Source organism: Erithacus rubecula, assembly GCF_903797595.1.
Source record: "Erithacus rubecula genome assembly, chromosome: 6".
Taxonomy (NCBI): domain Eukaryota; kingdom Metazoa; phylum Chordata; class Aves; order Passeriformes; family Muscicapidae; genus Erithacus; species Erithacus rubecula.
Genome location: NC_136688.1, coordinates 43,585,907 through 43,613,382, shown reverse-complemented (window position 1 = coordinate 43,613,382; position 27,476 = coordinate 43,585,907). Strand labels below are relative to the sequence as shown.

At 37.2% G+C, this 27,476-nt stretch overlaps 1 protein-coding gene across 2 annotated transcripts in view; it reads left to right on the top strand.

Annotated features, from left to right (window-relative positions):
• Positions 1 to 26,563, top strand: part of PTPN21 (protein tyrosine phosphatase non-receptor type 21) — a 43,168-nt gene extending 16,605 nt beyond the window's left edge. The window contains exons 4-20 of one of the 2 annotated variants that reach the window (XM_079309069.1): positions 281 to 378; positions 2,006 to 2,073; positions 2,515 to 2,585; positions 3,870 to 3,957; positions 4,141 to 4,229; positions 6,556 to 6,643; positions 7,333 to 7,412; positions 8,562 to 8,663; positions 9,205 to 9,265; positions 9,849 to 9,933; positions 12,105 to 13,570; positions 15,620 to 15,757; positions 17,994 to 18,215; positions 19,043 to 19,171; positions 19,484 to 19,718; positions 20,242 to 20,402; positions 21,205 to 26,563. In XM_079309069.1, the coding sequence (XP_079165195.1) occupies positions 281 to 378; positions 2,006 to 2,073; positions 2,515 to 2,585; positions 3,870 to 3,957; positions 4,141 to 4,229; positions 6,556 to 6,643; positions 7,333 to 7,412; positions 8,562 to 8,663; positions 9,205 to 9,265; positions 9,849 to 9,933; positions 12,105 to 13,570; positions 15,620 to 15,757; positions 17,994 to 18,215; positions 19,043 to 19,171; positions 19,484 to 19,718; positions 20,242 to 20,402; positions 21,205 to 21,333 (3,310 nt within the window). In that variant the 3' untranslated portion in view covers positions 21,334 to 26,563. The remainder of the gene's footprint in view (positions 1 to 280; positions 379 to 2,005; positions 2,074 to 2,514; positions 2,586 to 3,869; positions 3,958 to 4,140; positions 4,230 to 6,555; positions 6,644 to 7,332; positions 7,413 to 8,561; positions 8,664 to 9,204; positions 9,266 to 9,848; positions 9,934 to 12,104; positions 13,571 to 15,619; positions 15,758 to 17,993; positions 18,216 to 19,042; positions 19,172 to 19,483; positions 19,719 to 20,241; positions 20,403 to 21,204) is intronic. The other variant, XM_079309070.1, reaches the window with a different exon arrangement.
• Positions 26,564 to 27,476: the final 913 nt, after the last annotated feature.

The window sequence follows — 27,476 nt, the reverse complement described above, 5'->3', positions numbered from 1 at the left end:
AATTTGAAGGAAGGAAGAGAAAAAAAGAAAAAGACAGTTTGGTAGTAGATAGAAGTTGTGGAGGTTCTTTAATATCACTGATTCTAGAATTATATGTGAAAGTTAAGGGAGGAAGGAATTTTAAAAGGCCTTGAAATAGTGAGTCCGAATGATGAGGAAAGCTCCCCTCTACTCAAACTGGGGAGTGCAGACAGGAATAGGAAATGCAGGTATTAGTCTTTTGCTCTCTCTTAAAAATTAAGAAGCCTATGTTAGCTTTTTCTTTTTCCACCCCCCATAGGTATCAGTATTACTTGCAATTAAAGAAAGACATCTTGGAAGGCAACATTCCTTGCACACTGGAACAAGCAATACATCTGGCTGGTTTGGCAGTTCAGGGTAAGTAAGAAATTGTGCCAAATAGCTAATATTGCATCAGAAACTTGGTGATATATTTTCCATTGCCAGTTTTCTGTTCATCACTCAAGAGACCCAGTTCAGTAAGTTATGAAAGGGGTCTGTTCCTTAGGACTTTGTCATACAGGCTGAGAGGAACAGTTGGATCAGTGGCCCTGAACTTACTTCTGTGCAGTCCTCAGAAGTGTACCTGGGCATCTAACAAGCAGTTTCAGGAGCTGGATTTGAATTAAGACACTGGAGTTCCTTTGGGGGAAAAGGCTTCAGTTATCTGCCTACGTTAACAGACCCTTGCTCTGTTTCTGTTAATGAAGACTCTTTATTCTGACATATCTTCAAAAATAAGCAACTTTAAATGTGCTTGTATTTCCACTTTTTATGCAAAATTTCCTATCACATAAGATTATTTCAAGTTAGTGTGCAAGACTGTTAACAGTTGTTATGTTCAAATCACTCCTGAAAACACATTTCTGTGACACCTGTATGAAAAAGGCAGCCTTATTTTTCCTACCTAGGGTGATATGGAATGGAATATATAACAGTCCTGAGTCTGTCTGCAGTGATCATATTCCGTGTTCCTTGCAATGTGTTTATCTGATGCTAAATCTCCCCAAAGTTTGTAATGGTAACAGCTGTGTTTAGTGTGTTTGCATATTGTTATTTGTGTATCATTCACAGTGAATGCCACTTCAGTACATCTAACAGCAATTGTAAAACTGCCAAAATTCAACAGGACTTAAAATCACTGGAAGTATATACAACCAAAGATTTTTTTTTTTTTTGTACTTTGTTAGTTATGTACATTGGTTGTATCATAATGAAGATCATGATTATGTTTTTTTTGAAAATGTGGTCATCAGTGGAGTAGGATAAATGGTATTAATGATTTGTTTCTATAACAGTGAATCTGTTTAATCCAAGCCATGTTTTAATGGTCTTCAACTGAAGAAATCTTGCTGTGTTATTTCCATGTATTTGGACAATGTAAATGTCTCTCTGTTCAGTGAATTGTTTATAGAAATCTTTCAATATAACCCTCTTTCCAGATGGAAAAATATTCATCCTTTTAGCTTTTACCTTCCTTTTTTATTCTTGCATAAGAGATGAACTGCATGTGTTGATAACAGTATGTTCTACATTAATGTGCTCCAATTACTGAAGTAGCTTTTATGAGATAGGTTAGTAATTTTAGCTAGTGAATGAACAGAAGCAGTGCTTGCTGTTTCAAGTCAACTACTTTGAAGAAAAATCTGTATTTAAAAGCAGTACAATAGGTTAATTCTAAGCACTTCTTTATCTCAAGAGCTGTATTGGTGTAGTGTGTCAGAGGTGGTTCCCTTTCATATAAATAACTTCCATATTAAGTGTTTTATAATTTCTTCTCAATCCACAGAGTGTTACCGATTTTTCTGAATGAGGTAAAAAGATGGGATTTTCTTTTTTTGGATTTTCTCTTTATAAACATTATTGATTAGTTTGTTCTGTTCTGCTTTCATGTTGTAGTTCAGTAGGATGGAGGTTTGCTACCTGGGGATCCTGCTGCAATTAACTGGGTTTTGAATAATTCTGTTAGAAGTGTTTGAATTCAAGATATTTTTTATTTTTTTAGCGGATTTTGGAGACTATGATCAGTATGAATCTCAGGAGTTTCTACAAAGATTTGCTTTGTTTCCAGTGGTAAGTACTTTCTTTAAATTGGTGCAATTAAATTATTTAATTGGCAAATTTAAATCCTTCTTTAAATTGGTAAATGCAAATAATTTTTAGGAAGCCTCCGTGATCCATCTATCTTACTGCTCCTTAGGCTGTCAAATTTAGTAAAGGTTTCCTTTGAAATCAGAGTGAAATATGACACCCTATATTACACAGAAACAAAGATGTAATAAGATCTTTTTCAATTTAATTGTATATTACTCTGAAGATTCAAACATGGATGGGAAAGTGAGTAAAAGCACTTCAACACAGTGTTTGTGCTTTTGGGGTTTATTTGTGCATATTACAGCATCTAAGCTCCCAGACTAGAGTCAAGGGTTGATTTGCATGTGCAAAAAATTTATAACCATTTGATTTTGTAGAATTTTTTTGTATTTCATTCCCCAAATGCTATTTTACCTTAAGGGTTGGCTACAAGAAGAAAAAATATTGGAAGAAGCAACACAGAAAGTTGCCTTGCTACATCAGAAGTACAGGTTAGTCTGAAGCTCTTCAATGCCTGATTTCAGTATTCAGTAGCTTCTGTAGCTCAGAAAGTTGTGAATCTTGAAATACAATTGGACTAATTTCACTTACCATTGAAATGAGTTTTTTCTGTAGTACATTTGTATTAAAGTTATGATAGTTTTTGCTGAATTAAAATGAAAAAGAGAACAGAGTACTTAGTAAAATAAATTAGAGGATTCAGCTTGAAAAGAATATGGGACACAATTAAATAGTGTGACTTCACCTGTATAATGTTTCTGACTCTTGTTCATATGAAGTTCTGGCTCCTGTAAGGATGTTTCTTGATAACAATGTTGGGAAGGTGTTAAGGGCAGGAGAAATTTAGAGACAGTAACTGTGCCAGAATGCTTGTGATCTTAGAAGGGAGATAAGGTGCAGTAGTCCAGGACAAAGGAAAGTTAAGTTCTCTTTATCAGTTCATTAATGAAAAACATTTTTGACTGTTTTCCTCTGTATTGTTTTAAAACAACAGTTTGGAAATTGCAGTTTCACTTATCTTTGAAATGCACTTGTAACAAGATTACATGGTTCAGGTTCAGCAAAGAAAACTTCATTTTCATTACATTAGGAGAAAGTGAAGAAATTGAGAGATTTATGGTTGAAAAAGTATCAGGAGAAATAGCAATGAGCATGACAAGATTTTTCAGGTAGAAATAATGTCTTCTATGAGGTAACAGGTATGTTCATGGGTTTGTAAACACAAGATTTTAAGCCCTGTGAAACTACTGCACGTCTGTGAGAAAACTGTCAGTTGGTCTAATCATAAAGACTTCTACCTTTACCTACCTTTATCTTGCCCTCATGTTTTCAAAGTATTACACTAAAATAGTCAACATCTAGAAGATGAAACTGTCTTTTCTGAAACGTAAAATGCCAGACTTTGTATTTCCCCTATGGCAGGAGGACATTCATGTCTTGAACATGTGTGCCTCTGGTAAAGTGAGGAAATGTGGAGACAGTGCTGGATTTGATCAAAAATGTCATAATTGTCTACCATTAGTAGAGATGATAATTTTAACTGGTCTTTGTTGCCATTTACCCCTAAAGATGCCAGAGAGAAAGAAGTTACTAGAATCAAAGTATAAAAGGCTGAGCCAAATATATCAGCCACTGGTCCAGATAGAAATAGCACAATTTAATGGTTGCCTGGGTATCCTGGGGATCCTTTTCAAGCTTTGGCATCGTTATTCAGAGTAAAGCAAAGATGATTTTTTCTTATTGGCAGTATTAGCTGATTGCTATTTTATTTGTAGAGGCCTTACTCCTCCTGATGCAGAAATGTTATATATGCAAGAAGTAGAAAGAATGGAGGGCTATGGTGAAGAGACCTATCCTGCAAAGGTAAATATTGCCCTTTTCTCCTTGTTTAGAGTGGTTACTTCCTGCCAAAAGTAAATAAAGCCCAAACCTCAAACCACTGAGAATGTTCTCCTGCAAAGTTATAAAAGCAGTTGTTTCATATGTAACTTTGCTTTCAAAGACTTTTTTTTCTGTACTTGCATAATTTTTTCCTACTTCTTGCAGGACAGCCAAGGAAGTGACATATTCATTGGAGCATGTCTTGATGGTATCTTTGTGAAACACAAAAATGGTCGTCCTCCTGTTGTATTTAGGTTAGTATTGTTCTTTCATAAAATATCTTAGTGAACTTCTCATTTTAGGTGTGTTCCTCACAAGCATCAGGGCCTCTTAGATATGATGTGTATTTATGCATTTGATAAACCTGAATGTAGTCCCGCAGTCGTCATGCTACAGTGAATACTGAAGCCAGTGGGAATTTCTCAATGTATTAACTGAAAAATTAATATCTTCAAGACAGATTAATTAAAAGACATTAATATTTCATATAGAATCGCATTGCAAAACATTTCTCAAACCAGAAAGGAGCAATGCACGTAGGGCATCTTAAATCCTGAGATTGTCACATTCATTCATATATTCATACTCACTCGTGAAATTGTCCAGGAGTTCCTTTCATATATTATAAATATATGTGGATTACATGTACAATAACATATTTTAAATATTTTGTATTCATACATTGTTTGAGTTTATTATTGAATGTTCTTATAAGTTGTAGACAGAGCTTTGGCTTACCTAAACACTTAAAATTCAGTCTACACATGAAATGGCTTCCCACTGACTTTGAGAGGAGTTGCTTGGGCATCTTTGAGCAGAATTCAGAATAATTTTTTAAAAAACATTTTGAGATTTTTTTGCTAAAGCAAGAAAGGGTTTGTTCTTCATGAACTTTAATCTTCTAGAATTGAATTTCTGACTGAATATGAACAGAAATCTTGAAATCCTATGGTCCAACAGTTATTGGAACATCACTACTGATAAAACTCTGGCATTAGAGAAATTAGCCAACTCTGCTTCTCTCTATTAGTAGTTTTGTTTGAACAGAATTTAGAAATTCACTACAATTAAATGTCCTTCAGAAAAATTTCTATCTCTGCTGTGATAGGAGAGTGATGCTGAGCTCTTTTTAATTGTCTGGAATTGTCAAAGTGCCCTCTTCTGCTTTCCTACAGCATTAAACAACAACTACACTTACCAAATGCACAGGAAAAGGAATAAAGTTTTGTCTATGCATTTCACATAAATTCTCAAAGTTGCACATTGGGAAGAATCAGAAAGTATTTCTGTTCCAATTTCAGGATCCAGTGTTCTGCTCTCTTGGTTGGTTGTTGTCTATTGGCAATTCCAACATGGATAGCAATGTCATGTTATTTGGGTGGCAGTAAAGCATAGACAAATCACCCATTACTATAATTTAAAATGAGGTTATGCTTGAGATTGATTCAGGTAATTTCATAGTTGTGCCCACAAAGGCTTATGAACCAAGGCCTTAAATTTGAGGGATTTTTGTTCTACATCAAAATGGAGACATTAATGTTTCTCTACCTCATATACATGAGGCAGTAGCTGTGGAAAATGCTAACAGATACCTCTATATAATGCAAATGTGAGCCATATAAACACCTTTAGGGAGAGCCCTATATGCAAGCCATGCTTTTTCCATGGATTTGTGTACTGCAGAATATTCTTCTACTAAATCTATGCTACAGGCTTTATTTACACTAACATAATACTAGTGGTCCAAGCTAAATTTGCATTTAAAAAGAAGATGAATAAATATATTTTATGCAATCTAATTTTTTTTCATCTGTCAGCATGCAAGATTTCTAGAAAATGTGCATAATAGTGCCTTAAAGGATTTGTGTAGTATAGGTTTAATTTTTTTCCCTGGAATGTATGGTTTGCTTTCAAGCAATTGGGATATTCCAATTTACTGATGACTCAATTTGTTGAAATTTGTTTTTTTTTTTAAGAACGCTAGAAAGAATTTCAAATGGAAGACAAATCTTACTCTACATGTACATCTTCCCAAAAGTTAGTCACATACATATTTTCCTTTCAGCAGCCATTAATGGTATGGAAGTAATGATCTAAAACTTGTTCAGATACATTAATTAACTTGTTCACAGGATCATAAAATGTTTTATCACAGAATCATAGACTTACAGCATGTACTGTCTTGAGAGGGACCCATCAGGCCCACTGAGTCCAATTCCTGGCCCTGCACAGGACACCCTAAGAGTCACACCATGTGTCCTAGAGCATTGTCCAGATGCTTCTTGAGCTCTGTCAGGCTGCTGCTGTGACCAGAGAGTCTCTTCTTGTGCCCAACTACACTCTGGGTGAAACACTTTTTCATGATACCCAACCTATACCTCCCCTGATTCAGCTTCAGGCCATTTGCTTGAGCCCTGTCACTGGTCATAGGATGGAAGAGGTCAGTGCCTGCCCCTCCTCTTCCCCTCATGAGGACATTCTTTATCCACATTCTTGATGGTGGTTCTGCTTTGCAGTTGCATTTGTTGTGGTTTGAAAGTCAGAGCTTGTCCAGTCATGTCCTGTCCCCTTTGTCTGCAGGTGGCATGATATTGCCAACATGTCCCACAATAAATCCTTTTTTGCATTAGAATTGGCAAACAAAGAAGAGACAATTCAGTTCCAAACTGTGAGTACGTTTTAATTTTTTTCACTAAGTCATCAGTAAATAAATTAAAACTGATAATTTAACTCAAAGATTAAGACCTACTATCTATATATTTAGCAGTTTTGAACTGTATGAATCAAATGTACTAACCCTATCTTTCTGTGGCCAGCTTTCTATGGGAAGGCATTGAAATGGGACCTTTTATGTTGAGTACATTGAAGTGTTTGGTTATGTGGTCATAAACATTTTCATCATTCCAGTAAAATTTCTAGCATGTTTTTTTTTTTTTTTTGCTTGAATCAGTGGCAATTAAAGATAAATATTGCCTTAGAGCTTTCCTGGAATGGGCCATAGCATTCTTTTCAGAATTAATTTTATTCATCCTCTACCAGTTGCTTTTGTCAAAAGGCAGCTGTTGACAATCTTACGGCAATTTTAACTATAAATTTTGTTAGTATTACAGCTGATGTCTTGAGAAAAAGGCTTCTACTTTCAAATTTCATAAGTCTAAGAAATTGCTAGACTAGAGTGTATATTTGGGTCTGCAAAGTAGAATTTTAGGGAAAATCTGGTGATATTAATGAAGTTACGTTAAAATTAAATTGGTCAACGGTAATTTAATCTTAAAAATTTCAGTGGCTTGTCTGAAAGCAAGTGAAGCATATAAATGTTTGACTTAATGCAAATGTTGGGTTTTATTTTTTTGGCAGGAAGATATGGAAACAGCAAAATATGTGTGGAGGATGTGTGTGGCTAGACACAAATTTTACAGACTAAATAAATGCAGCCTGTAAGTAGAATACATTAGCAGAACTCTTGGTGCCCTTGCAGCTTCCATTGGGAAGTGAAATGGCCTCCTTCCTTTCAAAAGCCTTTACTGTCCTTTTTAGATGGTAGTAATTAATGACTTGGGTTCATTTTCTTAATCTTTTTTGAGAAAGTACTTACCACCAGTTTTTGAAATACACCCTGCTTTATAACAGAGGACAATATTAAGTGCTGAAATCTTACCATAAGTAATAATGTTTGGCTTTTGCTACTGATCACAGCACTGTGAGAGACTTGAGTTGCTTTGGGGTCTAACATTGCTAGTGAGCTACTGGAACCAGCAGGGTTTTGGCCTGTGTTTGGGTGAGCTGCTCTGAAAGGACACCAGAGGCTTTAAAAGGGCGGGCAGTGTATGTGAAGCACTCCTGAAATGTGCTGGATTGACAGCTAAGAGGTATGTGGTTCTTTTGGTATCCATGGAATCTGTACAGCTCAAGTAGCACCAGTGCAAAGTAAATTTAATGCAGTTCATCAAATTAAATTTAAATGGGCTGGTCTCCAACTTGTAAATCAATGTCTGGAATCTGAGTTAGTTTACTGGAACAGCTTTTCTTCAGTTAAGTTTCTTCAGTCAAAGAATAGAGAATTAGACACAGTGAATAGTCTATAATTGGAAAAGCATTGATTCCCATGTTTCACTCCTCTTTGTACATGGAAAGATAGATGTTTGATATCTGCTGAGTCAGTACAAAGATAATCAAGTATTTTGTGCCATGGGTGACTCATTGGTGTGTTTAATGCTAATTTATTTGAGAAGTAAGATAAATTTGAAATAGAGTAAACCTCATACCTCAAAGCTTGTAAATTTGTCTGTCTTTTGAGAGGGATAAGAAGAATTTATAGAAGTAGTGCATTTGTGGGACTTGTGTATTTCTATCTAAATAATGTCAGATCTGTAGTTCTATATTAAATGTCAGTCTCTAGGATTACTTACTGTAATTGTTTCACCACAATATGGTTTTACATGAGGTTAAGTCCTCAAAAAAACTTAGCTGATGATCTCTGCTCTTAAGATTTCTTGTCATCTGGTCCTGCAGCTGAAAACTGTCTTATGCATGCCTGTATCAACTTCAGGGATTTTTTTCTAAATCTGTACATACCTTGTCTTTAGAGACTCCTTGGACTCTCCACCTGAGGAGGGCTCTCAGAAATCTTCCCTCATTCTTTCCCTTCCACGCTTTCCAATCCTTTCTCGTCCTTCACTTCCCAAAGGGTGAGCTTAAAAACACCTTTCTAACTAAAAAATAGCAGTTCCTGCATTTGTATCATGCTGTGTTTTGACCTGTCTTGTTATGGCTGCAGAGCACAGGTGCAGTGTAGGGTGGGGGGGAAAAGGAGCTTAAGACTTCTGAACTTTATCGTGGAGAAATCCAACAAATTATGAAAATTCATTCCCATTAGCATTAATATTAGAACATGCAAATGCTAATGCAGTACAGTAATGCTTTCCAATTTCTGTAACATCTGTAACATTATGGTCCCCATACAGTTCTATGTCTGACTTGTAGAACAGGCAATTTGTAAAACAGGAGACTACCTGAGGTATTTTGATCTTGGGCTTTTGATTTTTGCTTTGTGATGGTGACTAATGCACAGAGCTTTTTCCTTTTGAGGCTCTTGTGGAAGACTAACACAGGCTTGTGTCCTGGAAATACAGAGTCATTTTTAATTGATCTTGGGAATGCATTCTGATATTTGAAATGGGTCTTGCTAATTGTTAAGAATAGTTTCTTACTGTTAAATTTCTTCTGTAGACAAACTCAGCCCGTTACAGTGAATCCTGTTAGAAGACGATCTTCATCCAGGATGTCCATGGTAAGGAAAGCAAATAGCTTTATCTTTGCATTTTTATAGATTTCAGTTGACTTTGAATCAACTATTTATTCCCTTCAGTGAAATTAAATGAGCAGTGGAAAAGATGAGTCTAGTATGTGAGGAACTGTTTCTGACTTGTAGGAGGAGCTGTTATGCAATATCTAAATAGTGGAATTAAAGCAATTGCAATGACAAATATTTCAAACACTTCTGTTTTCAGTTTCAACCCTCTCTCTAGGAAACTCTCCTAGATGTTAGATGGCAAGATACAGTCTTGGGTTAGTGGAGTGTGATTTCAAGTTTTTTTCCTGGTTTTTAAATTTCTTTTTGTATGACCTCAAAGGTGAAACTTACATTGCAGATTTAGAGAAATGGTTTAAGACTAAGGCTTTGTATGTGTTTATTTGTAATATTATACACATTTATAATATAATATATAATGTGTGTTATTACTATTTATATAGTATTATATATAATATGTGTAATATTATACATACATATATATATATAAATGGTATACATTATGTATTAAAAACTTCAATAATTATTTTTGTAAGTAACAGTAAGATGTTTGCCTTCTTAGCCCAAGCCTCAGCCTTATATGATGCCTCCACCACCTCAGCTGCATTACAATGGTCATTATAGTGAACCATATGCATCTTCCCAAGGTAAGTTCATTAAATCCATGGCCATACTAAACAGTTTTAGAAGGTAAAAGCTATAATTTATATTTGTAGCTACTTTAGCTAGAGCTGAATAAATTAATAGGTGAACATGGGACAGGTTTGTACTAGAACAGTCATTGAAGTGCTTGCTGCTACTCTAGATAAGTAGGCTAATGTGAAATACAGTCATGGAATCACAGAATTGTTTAGGTTGTAAAAGACCTTTAGGATCACCAACAGCCATCAACACAGCACTGTCAAATCCATTACTAAATCAGGTCCCCAGGTGCCACATCTACATGTCTGTTAAACACCTTCAGGGATGGTGACTCTACTTCCCTGGACATGCCTGTTCCAGTGCTTCACCATCCTTTCCAAGAAGAAATTTCCTAATATCCAATCTTAACCTCCCCTGGTGCAACTTGAAGCCATTCCCTCTTGTCCTGCCACTTGTTGCCTGGAAGGACCCAAACACACCTCAGTGCAGCCTTCTTTCAGATAGCTGTAGAGAGCAGTAAGGTTCTCCCTGAGCCTTTTTTTGCTCCAGGCTAAACATCCCCAGTTTTTTCCACTGTTCCTCCTCCATATCCTCTCAAATAGGAGATGAGCAATTCTGATTAGGATAAGCATGTACAGCAATTGTAGGCTGAGGTGTCTTGTGTGAGTTTAAGCTGACTATGGCTTTCTTTGGCTGGTGTATCAAACTGGTATGTTATGGCACTGTGAGATCCTTGTCAATATTGGTCTTAATAGCTGCAGAGATTGCCCCAAGACAATTCACACAACTAAAAATCAAACCCAGAATGCAGGAAGAGAGACATTTGTCTAAGTTTGCTAGACTACAAGGTGTTGAGGAATTCAAAGGCTAGAATGTTTGCATGTTGTGGACTTGGTATATATTTGATTGAAACAAAGAAAGAAAGAAACCCAATCAAATCCTGACAAGTATGCTCAAGAATGTAGACTCCTTATCTTACCAGTTTACAGCAGAGCCATGGCTGCTTACTTTCATTATTTTGATTGTTACACATTGTGTCTTTAATTAACAGAGTTGTTGCTCTGAAGGGCTGCATCTAATCTTTTGCAAAGTCTCCTCAAGTTTGATAGGAACTTTCCAAATTCATCCAAATAGTACTCTAAAAAGCCAGCTCACAGGGAAGGGAATAGGCACCTTTTCTATCAAAACAGAGTTACACAGGTCTGAAAAAAACACAGGTATTCAGCTACATTCAGAATGTAACTGAATTCTTTGCAGTTTAGTGTTGTAAGTATTGCTGGGTACTTGCTACTACAAGTATCCTATTTTTGAACATTTTTTTCATAAAACAGTTTTTGATTATCAGCAAATTCAGTAGCATAAGTGTGATGATTATTTTGGTGGACCCAGATAGTTAAATCATGAAGGCATCTAGAGCAATGACTGAATTGTTCTCCTCTGGAGACTGGCAAATTGTGCATCCAATGAAGTTGTAATTGAAATGATTAAATATGCCTTGGATGTATAAACTGTTTTCTTTAGAGTGTAGGTGTATGTAATATGTGTGAACAAGACATGATGGTAGTTTAAACTGTCTCCAAAATTTCTGGAGAAAAGGTAATATGATTTTTTTTTTTTTTTGCTGTGCTATATTTACGTACATCTTGAAGGAGTAGTAAAGAGAAGAGCAAGGGTTTTTTTGCTTGTTATGGGACTGTTTTTAGGTTTTTGGTGGTATTTTTGTTTTGTGTTATTTTTCTTGGTTTTTTTTCTTTCTTTCTTTCTTTCTTTGATGTTCAAACTGATTACATTGGTACAAATGCTAGTGTAGACATTCATTTTTTCAGTGATGTTGTTTAAGGTTGATATGGACTTTGTTTATCTTGGACTGAAATTTAGGAAATATATCCTAAACAGAAGAAAGTAATTTGTAAGCAGACAGTGTTTCCCCATTTTGCATGATTGAAGTGAATATAAGGCATTATTCTGGTGTGTATACCTTGAGTATCAACAACAACAGAAAAGCTGGGATTTTGGTTTGGGTTTTTTTCCTTCCCATTTCAATACATAGCTAAGAATAACTAAGGTTTGGAAAATATCAAACATTGCCTTAGCTACATCTTTAAATAGAGGATAAGGATTTGAGGATCTGTCTGATGTCCTGGACATAAAGATTGTTCTTAAACTTTACTTGCAGATAACCTCTTTGTGAGCAATCAGAATGGATACTACTGTCACTCTCAGACTAGCTTGGATAGAACCCCTCATGACTACAGTGGTCGGCTCCGCAATGGGAGTGTCTATAGTGCACACAGCACAAACTCCTTGAACAATCCACAGCATTACTTGCAGCCATCTCCCATGTCCTCTAACCCAAGCATTACTGGAAGTGATGTCCTCAGAACTGATTATGTCCCATCACACAGACATAGTGCACTAATACCACCTTCTTATCGTCCCACACCAGACTATGAGACTGTGATGAGACAGCTCAACAGGGGGATGGTGCACACAGATAGGCAGAGTCATTCAATGAGAAACCTTAACATCAGCAACTCGTATGCTTACAGCAGGCCTGATGCCTTGGTTTACAGTCAGCCTGAAATTCGAGAGCATGCCCATTTTGCTGCCCCACAATCTAACCATTACCCATTTAACCTGAACTACAGCTTCCACAGCCAATCCCCCTACCCCTATCCTGCTGAGAAGCGCCCAGTTGTTGGGGCAGTCAGTGTGCCTGAGTTGACAAATGTGCAGCTCCAGTCTCAGGATTACCCAGCACCAAATATAATGAAGACTCAAGTCTACCGACCACCTCCCCCATACCCATACCCAAGGCCTGCAAACAGTACTCCAGACCTGTCTCGACACATCTACATCAGCAGCAGCAATCCAGATCTTATCACAAGGCGAGTGCACCATTCTGTCCAGACATTTCAGGAAGACAGCCTGCCTGTGGCACATTCTCTTCAGGAGGTCAGCGAACCTCTGATGTCGGCACGCCATGCTCAGCTGCAGAAAAGGAACAGTATTGAAATAGCAGGCTTGACTCCCAGCTTTGAAGGAATAAGAATTAAAGAGAGGACCATGTCAGCTTCTGCAGCAGATGTGGCTCTTCCAAGAGTTATCTCAGAAGGGTCACAGCCCAACATTCTGATGGAGAGAACGAAGCAAAAGGAAGGTGAGCAAGAAGAATGTGTGAACTGTGATCACAAGAAAACCCTTTCAGATGCCACTATGCTGATTCACAGTAGTGAGGAAGAAGAAGAATTTGAAGAAGAGAATAAGGCCAGTTCAAGTCTTTCTCCTCTCCCTGAAGATCAAACCCAACTTTCATCTGTTATGGGAGGTTATTCTCATGATTCAGTACTAAACTACCCTTATAGCTCTGTTGCTTCATCTACTGGCCCTTTGCATATTCTTGAGCCTAAATTACATATCACAGAGGCAGAAAAGAGAATGAAAGATATGAGCCCTGTTCATTTACTAGTAGAAGGCCAGGTACAGAGAAGAGGGGAAGGACTGCTTACTCCATCTATGTCAGAATCTGATCTTACAACATCAGGGAGATACAGAGTAAGGAAAGATTCAGTAAAGAAGAGACCCGTGTCCGATCTTTTGTCTGGGAAGAAGAATATTGTGGAAGGCCTTCCCCCTCTAGGTGTAAGTGGATACTATTTGTCTTGTTTTGGGTTGTCTGTAGCAGTTGATTGTTGTATTTGTTTGAGGTTTGGGGTTCTTTTAATCAGCCTGAGATGCTTTTAAAACATATGAATTAAAAGCTACCTTAAGCTTGACCTTTATAGTTCTGTGTTTCCCTGGTTAACTTTGCTTAGCTATCTTTTATCCCCTCCTCTGACATGTCTGAGTTCTGTGTGTTTAGTCCACCCACACAAATCCAACTGTGCAGTCTCCATGCATCTGAGAACCTAACCTGGCTAGGAACTTTAGAAGGAGCTCGTTTAAGATCAGTTCTAGATCCCTGCTCTGCCCTACTTCTTATCTGGAGCAGAAACAACTCTTTCCATTGAACTTGCTCATCTTTCTTGCACTGAAATATGATATGTAGCCGAAAAGTTTGCTTTTTAAAAAATTTGTTTGCCTGATTCTTCTGACCTAAGAGGGGAACCTGACACCTTAAGGAATAAATTCTTTCCTTGCATTCTCTTCTTTACTACATTCCTTCCCTTTTTCATATCCTTTTCCTTTTGCCTTCTCTTCAAGCTGTTTTTATCCCACTGAAGGTTTTTCTTGCTTGCAATATCTCTTTCTCCAATCTTAGGACTCTAAATAGTGAAAACCTGCAAGTTTCACCTTTCCTGTAATTCCCACCTCACAGAAACATCAAGGTCTGTGTGGACTGCACAATTTCACTGGCACTCCTTAGCACCCACTTTGATTTAAACTTTTGTTCAGTTTTATGTATTTTGTGGCAGAATTCAGGTGCTAATAGAGGAAGACCATTTTTTATTATTATTTTGCCTTTTAAAATCGATTGATACCTGAGTTAGTGTCAAATAGTTTTCTGCATATATTGGACTGCAGGGGAACTGCTATATAACTTGTACTGCTGTAGTAACAGCAGATACTGCAACAAATAACATATGAAAAAACTGTGTATTGAAATACTACTCCTACAAGTTTTTGTCTGTCAGATGTGCTATACATGGATCTGAACACAATGAAATGAACCTGCATCAGCTTAAATTCTTTTTATAATTATGTATGTTTTTCTACATCTTTCTCTTGTTTTTTTAATGTGGATATAGGGGAATAAAAAGGATATCTTCCTCCTGGTGTTCACATTTAGATAGTTACTTAGTATTTGCTCTCCAAAAAACACATTTTCAGACAAAGCTGGCCCCTACCAATGCTTGCACATTTTGCTTTTCAGTGAACTTTTTATTGTGTTTGTGTTCACTTTTAGATGAAGTCTCATCCTCCTGTATTGTCTTCCTGTTTCTTACCACCATTTAACTTTTGAAAGCATTGATTATCATTCAAGCAGCATGTGCGCTCATATTTTCAGTGTATTTTTGTTAACAATTAAACTTAGCAACATCAGGAATGATGAGGTTTCCTCTTATCCTTTTAAAAAAAATAATTTGAACTGATTCTTTCATAGAAATTCCCCTTTGATATTTTTCATCAAATAATGGATGGTAATTACATAATTTACATTCATGGCCTGGTCTAGGACTCAAATCTGTCTGCAGTTCTGTGTTCGTGTTTTGTATTTCAAGTTTGTTGCAAACTTAGTAAAACACTTAATTGTATCCAAATATCTTAAAGTTATATGGTCATTGCCTGATTGTAGGGAAGAAAAGTGTCTGCAAACTGTGTAGTCTATGAAGGAATAGTTTTTACATATTTTTGGGTTTGGGAAGTGATCCCAGGTCTGTTCAAGAATGTTAATTATCCAAAGTTGCCACCTCACACCCTCAGTCATGAGCTTTAGAGAACAATATTTGTCATTCTCATGCAGTTTCATTAACCTGTGTGGAATGAAGACAGACTTGTGTTGTGTCCTTGGAGGAATGTGGTCCCACCACCCTAATCTCTCACTGCAGTGCTTATCAAAGAAAAAGGTCAGAGCTGTTCACAGGAGGGGCCAGAGAAGTATCTTTTGCTTAGTTGAACTGGTCTGGTTTCTGCTTTATAACTGCATCAGATATTTAAGAATATTTATAAATTTTAGCTTTTCTTTTGCAGGGTATGAAAAAGAATAAAAATGATGCAAAAAAAATGGGGCCTCTGAAGCTAGCTGCCCTAAATGGACTGGCATTGACTAGAATGCCTCTGCCAGATGAGGGGAAGGAAGAATCAACAAGAGCAACAAATGATGAACGAGTATGTTGACGTTTTTTAATGCTTGATTTACCCTGGTAGTTTTTCAAAATTATATGATTATGAGTGGTACGTTTTATTGACTGTAAAATGCTTCATATTAAGGCAACTCAAATGCTGAGAATAGAAATAAAATAAAAAGATTCCTAATTGACGAGTCATTGCTAGAACTATTGGGTGTAACTCAAATTTTTCTTTAAGATGGCAATGATTCAACTATAATTTACACTCTGAACATACAGGAAGTGAATTCACTAGTGCCTCCTGATGTGTTTTTGTGCAACTGATCCCGTTAATTTTGGGTTTTCCAGAGTGATAAGTTGTGAAGCTTAAAATTCTGAGTGTGAGATTGATTTTATTTGCAATTATTAAAAATTCATATGGTGTTTAGAGTGAGTTTTGCAGTTAATTGCATCCTCAGAATACAACTTGTGCAGATTGTATTTGTCTTTTTTTTTCAGGTAGAGTCCATAAAACATAGAACTTTTTTTTGATCTGGTGAAATTTTAAACTCCATAAAAAATGTCAGATCAATGAGAGGACTTCAGGTTCTAGAATTTGAGGATCATTCTTGAAAAATACAAGACTCTATCAGCTTGTGTCGGGATAAAAAAAATCCTATGTCTGCTTCAGTCTGTTCCATACATCATTTAAGAAGTGCAGGAAAATGAAATACAGTCAATATTCAGGCTGTGATGGGCTATGAAGAGCAGTGCCATCACACATCTGACCAGGGAGCAGCTAGGTACACAAAATTCTATGGTGATTATTGCCCATTCTTCCACCAGTGGTATCTATAGTCTCCAATCCTGAGCATGGTTGGGCATTCTCAGCTGCAGGTCCTCTCTTGCTCAATTTTGTTTCTAGTCACTAGGGATCTAATCTAGGGCTTAGAACCTGAAGGAATAATCCTGCTCTCACCAGCTGCAGTTTAAATGAACAGACCAAGAAAATTAATTGCAGTTCACTCAGTAAAAGCTGTGTTGAACTACATAGACATGGCTTAAGATGCCAAGGGAGAAAAATTAACATTGTGTTGCTGAAGTACAGGTTTAGTACCTGTGTTGGTTATTTCCTCTTAGCTAGAGCCATCATCTCTTTTGGGTTGGCCTTTACTGGATTCATCTGTGTTTGTATTCAGCTAACTCTGCCCAAAGCATTGTGGCAAAGAAGAAACCACAAAGTCAAGTTATGACAAAGTCATGTCACTACATTTTCTCTTCAGGCAGTCATGTAGAGGTAGAATAAATTCCAGTTGAGAAGAGGCAAAGCAAAGTAGACATGTGACATGAAAAGAAGTCCAGAGTGCAGGTATTTTAGAAGATAAGTTTAGTGTTGATTCAGTGCCTGTTTCATTGCTCAGCTTCATGTTATTATCAGTTTAAAGATGTGAATTTAGCGTAAAGGTAATAAAGGAGTTTCTGCAGTTGATGTATTGGTGTGCAAATTGCATATGATGGAAGTTTACACCTTCCTCTGCAGCATTTGGCATACTTGCTTGATATAAGACACTTCTATGACCTGATACCACAGAGCAGTTGCTGTAAGAATCTGGGGACATGTGACATAGATGAAATTTTCTGGCTGAAATCTTACATATTATTCCTCTAATTATTGTTGGCAAAGAGATGCAGAAATTCCAGAAGTGTCTTATGATTTAGAAGCAACTTGGTCTCAAGAGAATAAAGGGGAGGAGGGAGCAGTTTATTAAATAAAAAAAAGATTGAATTATACTATTAGAAAAAATTCTGGGTTTATACTTTAACTGAAGCAAGTTTCTAAGGCAGCTTTCCTGATGTAAGCAAAATTTCGTTTTTCTCCATCCAAACAACTAAGTTTGTGTGGTCTTTTGTTATTATTTTTGGGGTTTTTTATTATTATAAGGTTCAAGGAGACCTTTCAAATTATGTCATCTTGCTGCTATATTGAACAATGGATCAAAGGTATTTGAAGCAGTATGCAGTATGGCTGGGCTGTCTTTGCAGAAACTATGAAGTAAGTTTTCCTTTACCAGCAGTACCCACATAAATCTTTGTGACCTACTGAAGTATAACAGGCTGCTTAGTTTTCACTTGAACAAAATTCCTGCTGGTTAGGGTTGCCTCTGGTTTATTCTGGTATGTTTGTGGAAACATTAAAGCTGGGAAGGCATTGAATGTGTAGGAGAAGAAAGTGCATACAGGAATTCCAACAGAGCCAGCTCAGAACGTGCCTCTGAGGGTTGTGCTGTGCCCTGCAGTGCAGAATGCTGGAGCAGCGTTTGGAGCAGGGGATGGTGTTCACGGAATACGAGCGCGTCCAGAAGAAGCGGCTGATGGACGGCGAGTGCTCCATCGCGCGGCTGCCGGAGAATGCTGAGAGGAACCGCTTCCAGGACGTGCTTCCTTACGATGATACCAGGGTGGAGCTGGTCCCAACCAAGGAAAATAACACGGGCTACATCAACGCATCTCACATCAAGGTGAGAGAAATGCTCTGGGGGAAAATGTCCCACTTCGTGTGGTAACTAAAAATGCATTTGGCTATCAGTTTTGGTTTGGTAAGGTGAATGACAATCCCTCCATCTCTCTCTCTTAAGCTCCTAGCTTAAGTTTTTTTGGATGATTAAAGGAGCTGCCAGAGCCAGGGGAAAATTGGCTTTTTCAAAACCTGTCCCCATCCTTAACTCTTTAAGCTCTGTTTAAAAGAATTTGAAGAGTGACTTCAAGAACCTGAAAGGCAGTTAATTCATTTTCAATACATTTATCTGCTCTAAGTGTAACTACAGTTGGCTTCATGCTTTTTCTGAAAAGAGTTGAGATTGTCAAAGCAGCATTTGTAGTTGTGTTGCTGTCTTTATTTAATGAATCTGTTTATATACCAACATGGCATCATAATTTATCTGCCTTATTCACAAATCTTGACCCTACTCAAGCAAGATAATATTTTTTCAGGAAATAACAACTAGTACTGTAATAATATTTACAGCACCAGAGTATGATAGCTTCCCTAAATCTGAATTTGCTAAAAGACCTTAAACTCACAAAAGAGAAATGCAATTTAGTATTCTCAGATTTACATGATCCTTATGATATAAAATATGTTTATTTAGCTGTGAACGTATAGTATTGTGTTTTCTGCATCTAATGTGACAATATGCAGCTAAAAAATGGGGTAGATAAAACTCACAATGGGCTCATACTTCTGTGGTGTTGCAGTCTTTTCATTTTGCACATCTTCAAATGACTGATATTTGAACTGGAGAAAGGGTTTTCAATAATTACTAACCTAATGTCTTTCTTTTTACAGATCTCTGTTGGTGGCATAGAGTGGGATTACATTGCTACACAGGGCCCTTTGCAAAATACATGTCAGGATTTCTGGCAGATGATCTGGGAACAAGGGATTGCCATCATAGCTATGGTGACGGCAGAGGAAGTGAGTAGAAATTGAGTCAGGTTTCTCCCAGAAATTCCACCATGATTTTTTTAATAATCTGTTAGAGGAAGGGGATCTTTGCTCCAACAAATAGACAGATCAAAGATTAAGTTTCTAGTGACCCCTTTCTGCCTTGATTTCTTTGGCAGAAAAATGAATTTGCAAACTTTCTGCTGGAAAGTAAGAGGCCTCAGTAAGAGTAAGAGGCCGTAACACACTAGTACTACTTAATAGAGGAGAGATACAGTTGTTATTACAGGAACAGTGTTCTTATAAGGGTTTATTGTTAACAGCAAATGTTCTACTTTTTAGGAAAGTGGGAGAGAAAAAAGCTTCAGATACTGGCCACGTCTTGGCTCAAGACACAACACTGTGACATATGGGAGATTTAAGATTACCACGCGATTCCGTACGGACTCAGGCTGCTACGCAACTACGGGTTTGAAGATTAAACATCTTCTCACAGGACAGGAGAGAACGGTTTGGCATTTGCAGTATACTGACTGGCCAGAGCATGGCTGTCCAGAAGACTTAAAGGGATTTTTATGTAAGTTGTATTTAATAGCTTTGTTCTGGGGTGTGGTTTGTGGTGCTTTTTAATACTTTCTAAAATGGTTGCTATACATGAAGTAACTTTAGACAAGTTTGCCAAGCATTCCATTGTAAAAAGTTTCTTCACACCAGTGAGAGATACTGAACGATGTTTTATGCAGGAATATACCTGACATTTTATTAAAGTGATTCTTTCTGTCTAAAGCAAATAATTTACCAGAAGTCCATATAGAGTAAAACATACTACACATTTGAGTATGTTGAAGCAGTAGCAAGATGGCCACAAGCTGTCTTCAGTAGGAATAGGGGAACAAGGCAAGGAAATCCTTGCAAAATTTAGATGATCCTTGTAGATCTGTATTGCTACGGTTGGGGCATGACTTGTGATTTATACAATACATAGTTTTCCTGTGGAATGTCCATTGTTAAATTACTGCTTTCTGGTGGTCCAACAGTATAATGGAACAGTTTATGGGGCTTCATCTCCTAAATTAATGACTCTTATCTTGGATTTAAAGCGTACTTGGAGGAGATCCAGTCGGTGCGGCGCCACACGAACAGCACAGCAGACCCCAAGAGCTCCAACCCTCCCCTGCTGGTGCACTGCAGCGCGGGCGTGGGGCGCACAGGGGTGGTCATCCTGGCAGAGATCATGATCGCCTGCTTGGAGCACAATGAGGTGAGCTCTGCTGCTTTCTTGGCCTTTAAATAATGTTAGGTAATACGAGAGTAAATACCTGCCCAAAATATGCCATGCTGTTGGGAGAGGCCTTTCAACTCTGCTTGAAATGGCTCTTGGGAATTCAACAGAAGTTAATAATCTTCTAGAGCTGCCCACATGCACACCAGGCACTGGAATGCTCATTTGCATTCTTGACTCGCTAAGATGTTGAGTCACTGAGTGGAGCAAGTATGCCCTAAGCCACTGAGCATATTTCAGGATTTCATCCTGACTTTACTGTTCCTTGCCTTAATTAGAGTGGAAAGTATTCAAGAACATGCTTTCTTAGCCAGTCTCTGTACGTATTCTTATTTTGTTCCTAAGTGCAGTGTATTTGCAGTATTAGTTGTAGAGGACAAAGTGGTAGTTTAATAGAATAAAATCAGTCCTATCAACTTCTAGCCAGAAGTGGACAGGTGTAAAATGTTCATTAATAATATATCATTTGAAACTCAGCAAACTTATTGTTTCATTGTGCATTTCTCTCCTAACACTGTGACAGACTTTTTCAGCCATTAGGTTTGTGAAGACCAATAGCCCATGAGATAGGTAACTTTACCATTATGCATATTTCCCAGATGATCAGTGGTGTAGTGCAGTCCATACTGTGGGCTTGGGCAATGAATTGTCAGAGCTGAAATCAGAACAGTTGATTCTGTCCTTAGATCACTAAGGTACTGCTCTGAACCTCCTGCTGGGAAAGTGCAAGCCATTTTCCTTGCTCACCTGTCACTTGTAATGTTTTTTTCTCTTCTTCCAGATGCTGGACATCCCACGAGTGCTGGATATGTTGAGGCAGCAGAGAATGATGATGGTGCAGACTCTTTCGCAGTACACTTTTGTCTATGGAGTTCTCATTCAGTTTCTCAAAAGTTCTAGACTTATCTAACCCCTGCCACTTCCTAAGAGACTCTGCAAGAGTTTACAGAAAGAAAATCAGAGTTGTCCAGACCTGCTCTCACTGGTGTTCTATGATGATGAATCCCAGCATTACCATTTGGGGTTGCCATGTGACTGTTAAATGTGAGTCAGTGTAACAGTCCCTGCACTGCAGGATCTTTGCTTGACTGAATTCTTCCCATGTTCAGCCACAGTCACATTAAGGAATGATTTAACTTGCACACATGCTTTAGAGTGGTGTTACTCTGAGCAAAAGAAGTATCTTATGGAATGGAGGTGTATAGTACAATTTTACTAACATTATGTTTTGAAACATAATTGTTGACTGTGCAAAAGCTAAAATCTGTAGGTGCACATAGGGTCAGAAACCTGCCCCTTGGAATGTCAAGGTCTTATGCAGTTTCATTCTGCTTTCAATTTTATATTTAGAACAATACATCTATATTTTTTAAAATGAACATTTGGTTTCCTCTGGTTTACTTAGCAAAATATTTTAAGCTGTTGCTTTAAAGAAAGCTATTTTTATATTTGGGATTTTTTAAATTTAAAAAAAAAATTAACTACCACAACTGAAAACTTTTTAAACATAATAATATTTTCAGAGAAGACTGACAACGTTTGAACCAACTTTTTAGAAATCATGCAGAAGGTCCTAGGGAAGCTGTTGGTAGTTAGTTGGAGTGCCATGTAATAGAACAGAGAAGTGAAAGATAATGGTAACTGTTGATAACTTTCATTTGAGAGGAGACATGTTTACCTGCAGCAGGCAGGGGAAAAATATTTTAAGAATCTACAAGATTATTGGAAACAAGTGGATGAGAGAAAGTACATATTCAGTATTATTCATATATTTAGAGGACAGTTTGATTTTACTGGCTGAAATCAAAGTGGATGCAAATGTTTTAAGCACTTTTTTTTTTGCTCTGTTATTTATGTAGCTAAATATAGAGACTATAATCATGCATTGTTTCATTTGGTAATATACCATTACTAACCTGTTATTTTAAGAAGAGCTTTTTAAGTTGATGAAGTGAGAGAACTAAAATGGGAGTAGGAAGGTGCAGAGTGGTGAAGTGGAAATGATTGTATGAAGTGTAATGGAAGAGGTGTGGCAGCTATGATTGCTGGTTTACACAGTGCAAAGATGACCTTAAAAATGTTAATATTCCCAGCCTAAAAAGCCAGTAAAGCACTGGAAGTTTCTGTAGAATCCTCCAGATTATTTTGTTAGTGTTAGAGCAGATTTTGCCAATGCTGTGCAGTGTTGTGATGAAGAGCATTTGAGAACTTGCAGAAGAAGAGCTCCTAGAGGAAACACTGGAGATGAGGGTAATTTAGCAGCTGTGTAGGTGGCTGAGTCAGTGCTGTGGAATGACCTGAGGTAGGTACAGCCTACTGTAGTTTCCATTTTGTCCCATGGGGCCGGTCAAATGACAATATCCCTAAATAATCCTCTGTGGTTTTCAGGGGGGACAGCGTGGTTTTCGCTGCCTTTCCAAGTGTTTTGAGATGCCGAGTTGAAAATCCCTATTCCAAATTGAGCTGTAGATTTTAGATATCTTGTTTAATTTTGAAAAATCCCTGTAGCAGACCAGTGTGCAGGTATGGTTAAGTGTACATTTCCCTTGATACCTACTTAGTGAAATGAAATGAAACTAAAAGCCAGGTCTATTAGTGCTGAAATTGTTGTTTTTCTGAGCTCTAACAAGGGTTTGGAAACTCTTAAACCCCCTTCAAAACATTAGTTGTGTCCCAAAAGATGAATTAAGAATTATAAATAGGTTGCTTAAATTTCCTCTGTAGTAAGCTGCTTCCACGAATTTAAACACATGGTCCAAAAGACATTGTGATAATATGTCATTTTATACAAAATATATTACTTTTAGGTACACAATATTGATCTGATGCTTTCAGGTCTGTTTGGAAGCAGTCTGATTTGTTGCACTCTCAGTATAAATCAGATTGAATATTTCAGACTAGAGAAATGTTGTTCTAATATAAAATGCCTAGGAATTATTAATTGCCAAATATAAAACTGGAAGTCCAGAGGAAACCAGTTTCTGAAGACTGATTCTTTATATATAAACCTTGCAAACATACCAATCTGATATATCCATGTTGACAGAAGTATTGAAAGAAGCAAACGTACTTAGCTATTTGTGTCATGCAGTGTTTTAAAAACATTGTTAATTTTTGCCACAGTTAACTTCTATCTGCAGAAATCTTTTTGAATGGGAGGGCAGGCTCTGAAATGCAGCTTGTACCTTTTCCATTTCTAAACTTTGCACTGTGATCTTCATAACCTGATAGATGCAGTTTCAATGACATGATGGACAACCAGAACTTCAAGCAGCAGTTTCTTTGACAGAACATCAGCTGTGTGGCATTAAAGGAGCAGTTATAACAAGCAATTTAATCCAGTATTTATGGGATTATCTGAGGTGGGTGAGGAAATGTGTCTCTTTTGGCTTATTTTTCTGTTTCTAGCTAAAAGAAGTTGTGTTCACTTTTAGAGGTGGTTGTGCTCAAATCTGGTAGTCACAGTTTTGGTTTTTTTGGTGTAACACTGCTACCTCCTCCCCTTCAGCTTCCAGTTCTGTCCATCAGCAGTCTGTTTTCTGCAGTAATAGACTTGATCTTATCAGACTTGATTTTATGTGAGTTTTTTCGACTGAACACTGTAGGATTGCTTTTGTTTGTAAGCATATGACTCCAAGTGAGCATTGAAAATGAGAAGTTTCTCTTCTAGATACCAAATGAAATTAAACTTCAGAATCTTCTATAAAAATATTTTTTAAAAATATTTGTTTAGATTTTCAGTTAACTTATAAAAAACAATTCAGTTTTTAGCACTTTTGTTCTGAGCCTTGAAAATGGATGCATTTTTACATGTAGTTGTGCTGGGTGCTTCATGAAGTTTTGGATATTTTAAGAATATCCACTGTCCAAATCCAGCCACAGTGTGAGTCAGAGGTGGATTTATTTGTCAAAAAGCTTAAAATTTCTCTAAAAGCCTGTCCAATTTTGCCAAATGTGTATCTGTTTTTATGGGGATGAAATCAGGTGATTATGCAAGATTTGAACAGAGTTTGTTTAGTAAGAAAACTTGTATGAAAAATTCTTGCAGCAAATGGCAAAGATGATGCTGATCTCTAGGGATGTCAGAGCTCTCAGGGACAAATAAAGGTGCTATATACTGTCAAGAGACAGATTTGGTGGTTTTTTGTTGACTAGGTAGGAGATGCTTTTTAGGATCAAATTATATGGAGAGACAGGACAAGAACATGCAAACAGTAGTTAAGGACTTCTGCATATTTGATTTCTTTCTTGGTTGTTCTGATGAGAGATTTTTTGGCCAGTGAATCTTTGTAGTCTTGGGCTGAAACCTGAAGCTAAGTCAGAGCCCTGTCCATGACAGAGATGTCACAGACTCAGCTGGGTTAGCTTTAGGCTGCAGGTCCCTCCTGGCCCTGTTGGGTGAGGGAGAAGCTCTGAGGTGCACAGGGGAGTTTTGCTTAGCCTCTGCAGCCTGCACAGCACTGCTCTCCTTTTCTGCTGTCCCCCAGGAAGAGCAGGAAAAGTTTTATGCCTTAGTATTTCTCTCATTGAAATACCTTTCACACAAGTGAACAATAGAAGTGCAGGGTGCTCCAGTTTATGTGTAGAAATACATTTAATTCAAAGCAGGTGACCAAGGCAGTGTTCCTGTATTTCTATGGGTGAAAAGCTGCTCTAAGTTATCACCAACGTTTAGATAAAAACCTAAAATACAGTAATAACAAATAAAAGGAAAATAAATTTTTACTAAGGTGGAAAAGATTCTTGACATTTTACATTTGGCTCCTATTGTAATCCTTTGTATCTCTTTTTGAAGTAGGCAACACTCTGAGCAATTTTCTCTAAAATGGCTCCTTTAAATTTAATAAGTAAGACTGAGGCTGCTGCTGCTGCATATTTTGTGTTGGAGCAGCTGTTAAAGTTGAGTGGCTCATATATTTCGATGGCTTCTGGACCAAACTTGGAAACTGCAGGGTTGTTTATCATAGCTGTGTAATGAGACCTCAGTGTTAATATCAATAGCATTACTAAATCCCTGGACTTAAAAACAGTGAACTCGTTTCTCAATAGTTCAAATTATCAATTTGAAGGAATCAATGCTTCAGTTGCTAAGAACTCAGTGCTTTAGAGTTTAGGGTTGAGTTTTTTCCAATAGAGCAAAGTTGTGGAAACCAGAGTCCAGCTCTGCAAGATGCAAAATTCCTGCAGTTCTTCATGATACTGTAGGAATTGAAATGGGCTTACTGCCAATGAAAGCTTAAGCCCTTGAAGCATGAATATGCACTTCTGCTTCAAATTTAAATACAGATTACAAGAATTAACCAAAAGAATGCAGCAGGAATGTGCATACAGGAAAGTACAGCATTCAGAGGAAAAGTAGATGAGAGTTCAAAAGAAATTCTCTTGTGCAAGAACAGAATTTTGGACATAGAGTCAGGATTTGAGGAGTGGCAGAAGGCATTTGGAGGAGGATTTGGAATGTTTTGTATCCAAAGTAGAGCTGCTAGTAGGGTTTGAGTCATATGGTATGTTTTTCATGGCATGGTAGGGTAAGTGAATATGTAGTCATAGGTGTTATTTTTACTGGCTTTTTAAAATGTGATTTTTTAAACTCCAAATATTTTTTCAGAGGCTGTTATTTTTACATATCTTCCTTTCCAAATGTATTGAATGCAATCTTGTCAGCTCAATTTCTGTTTACTTACTAAAGGTCAGATTTTTCAAACCAGTCTCTGGTTTTACAGATACAAAATGCAGGGGGAATAGGCATACTTGCAATTTTGCAGTGATAATTTTTAATGGATGCAGGTGAGATTATTCAAAAGTCTAGCTATGCTTTGAATGAAGCCAGTTTGTGTGAGTTGCACCAATTTAAGGCTGGGCTAACATTGAGACTCAAAATGTGGAATTCACCATGTACTTAGTTCTGTTGCAGTGAAGCATTTGCAACACAGTGACATTAAAACAGTGAAATATTGTGCTGAGGTAAGGGAGAAAAATCTTAAACTTTTAACTGCTGTTGCAAAGCTGTCTGTAAAAAGAAAAGTTAAAGAGGAAAAAAAATTCTGACTACCATCTTGCTTGGGACCAGCTAACTTGGTGCACTCTGTTGGTATCTCATGTTACTTTAAGGTCTAACTAGGCTGAAAAAAAGAGGATTTGCTAACTTCAATGAGCTTTTAAAAAAATTGTTGCTAAATAGCCATTGGTTCTATTCTTTGCTATTTTCCACATCATCCTGCATTCAGTGGTGAAGAATAACCTCCAGTGTGTTTGTTTTGTTGAAATCTATTCTTCAGCTCTACTTCGGGAACGAAGATAGAAATCAAATATAAAGAATCTAATGAGCAGAGTTTACAACAGATCCAGCCTGTGGCAAGTCAAAGAGCAAGTCTGTAGATATTGTAATGTTCTTTTAGTTCAGATATGCAGCAATCAAAGCTACCAAATTATTAATTTTATGAGTTTCAGAAGGTGCCTAACTTTTATAAAGGGAATTAAGTGCTCTTTTTCCATTTGGAAATGTTTTAGGTAAAATTAGGAGACTTTCTTTTAATACACTTTGAAGACATTGCAAATGCCATTAATTTTTAGAAGGGTAGGAAATTTGATGGAGAAAACCACTGTAAAATCCTCCAGTCTGTCACTTTGCTAATCCTGGATAATTCTGCCAGACAAGGTGTGTATGCTCTTCACAAAGATACTTGCTTAAATTGCTTTGAAATACCCAACTGATCTGTCTTCTTTGTAGCTTTTCTGGGGGCACTTGGATGGAAATTTAACAGGCTTTACCTGGCAAATCAGCAAGTATGTACACTCCTGCACACTGCTGAAATATCTTCATTCATTAAAAGCAAACAGATGTTAAGAAATCCTGTCAGCAGTTTTGTAGGATTGAGTCCTCAGTGTCAGAGGAACACAGGATCTGGCTCCATTTTTTTCAGTTTTCACTTGAGCCAGTATGCAAGTATTTAAATGGGACTTTGTTTAAAAGTAGCAAACATGAAGTATTATTTTCTAGTACTAAGCTAGCAGTTAACATGTCTATTTTTTGCTGTCTTGCCACCAATACTG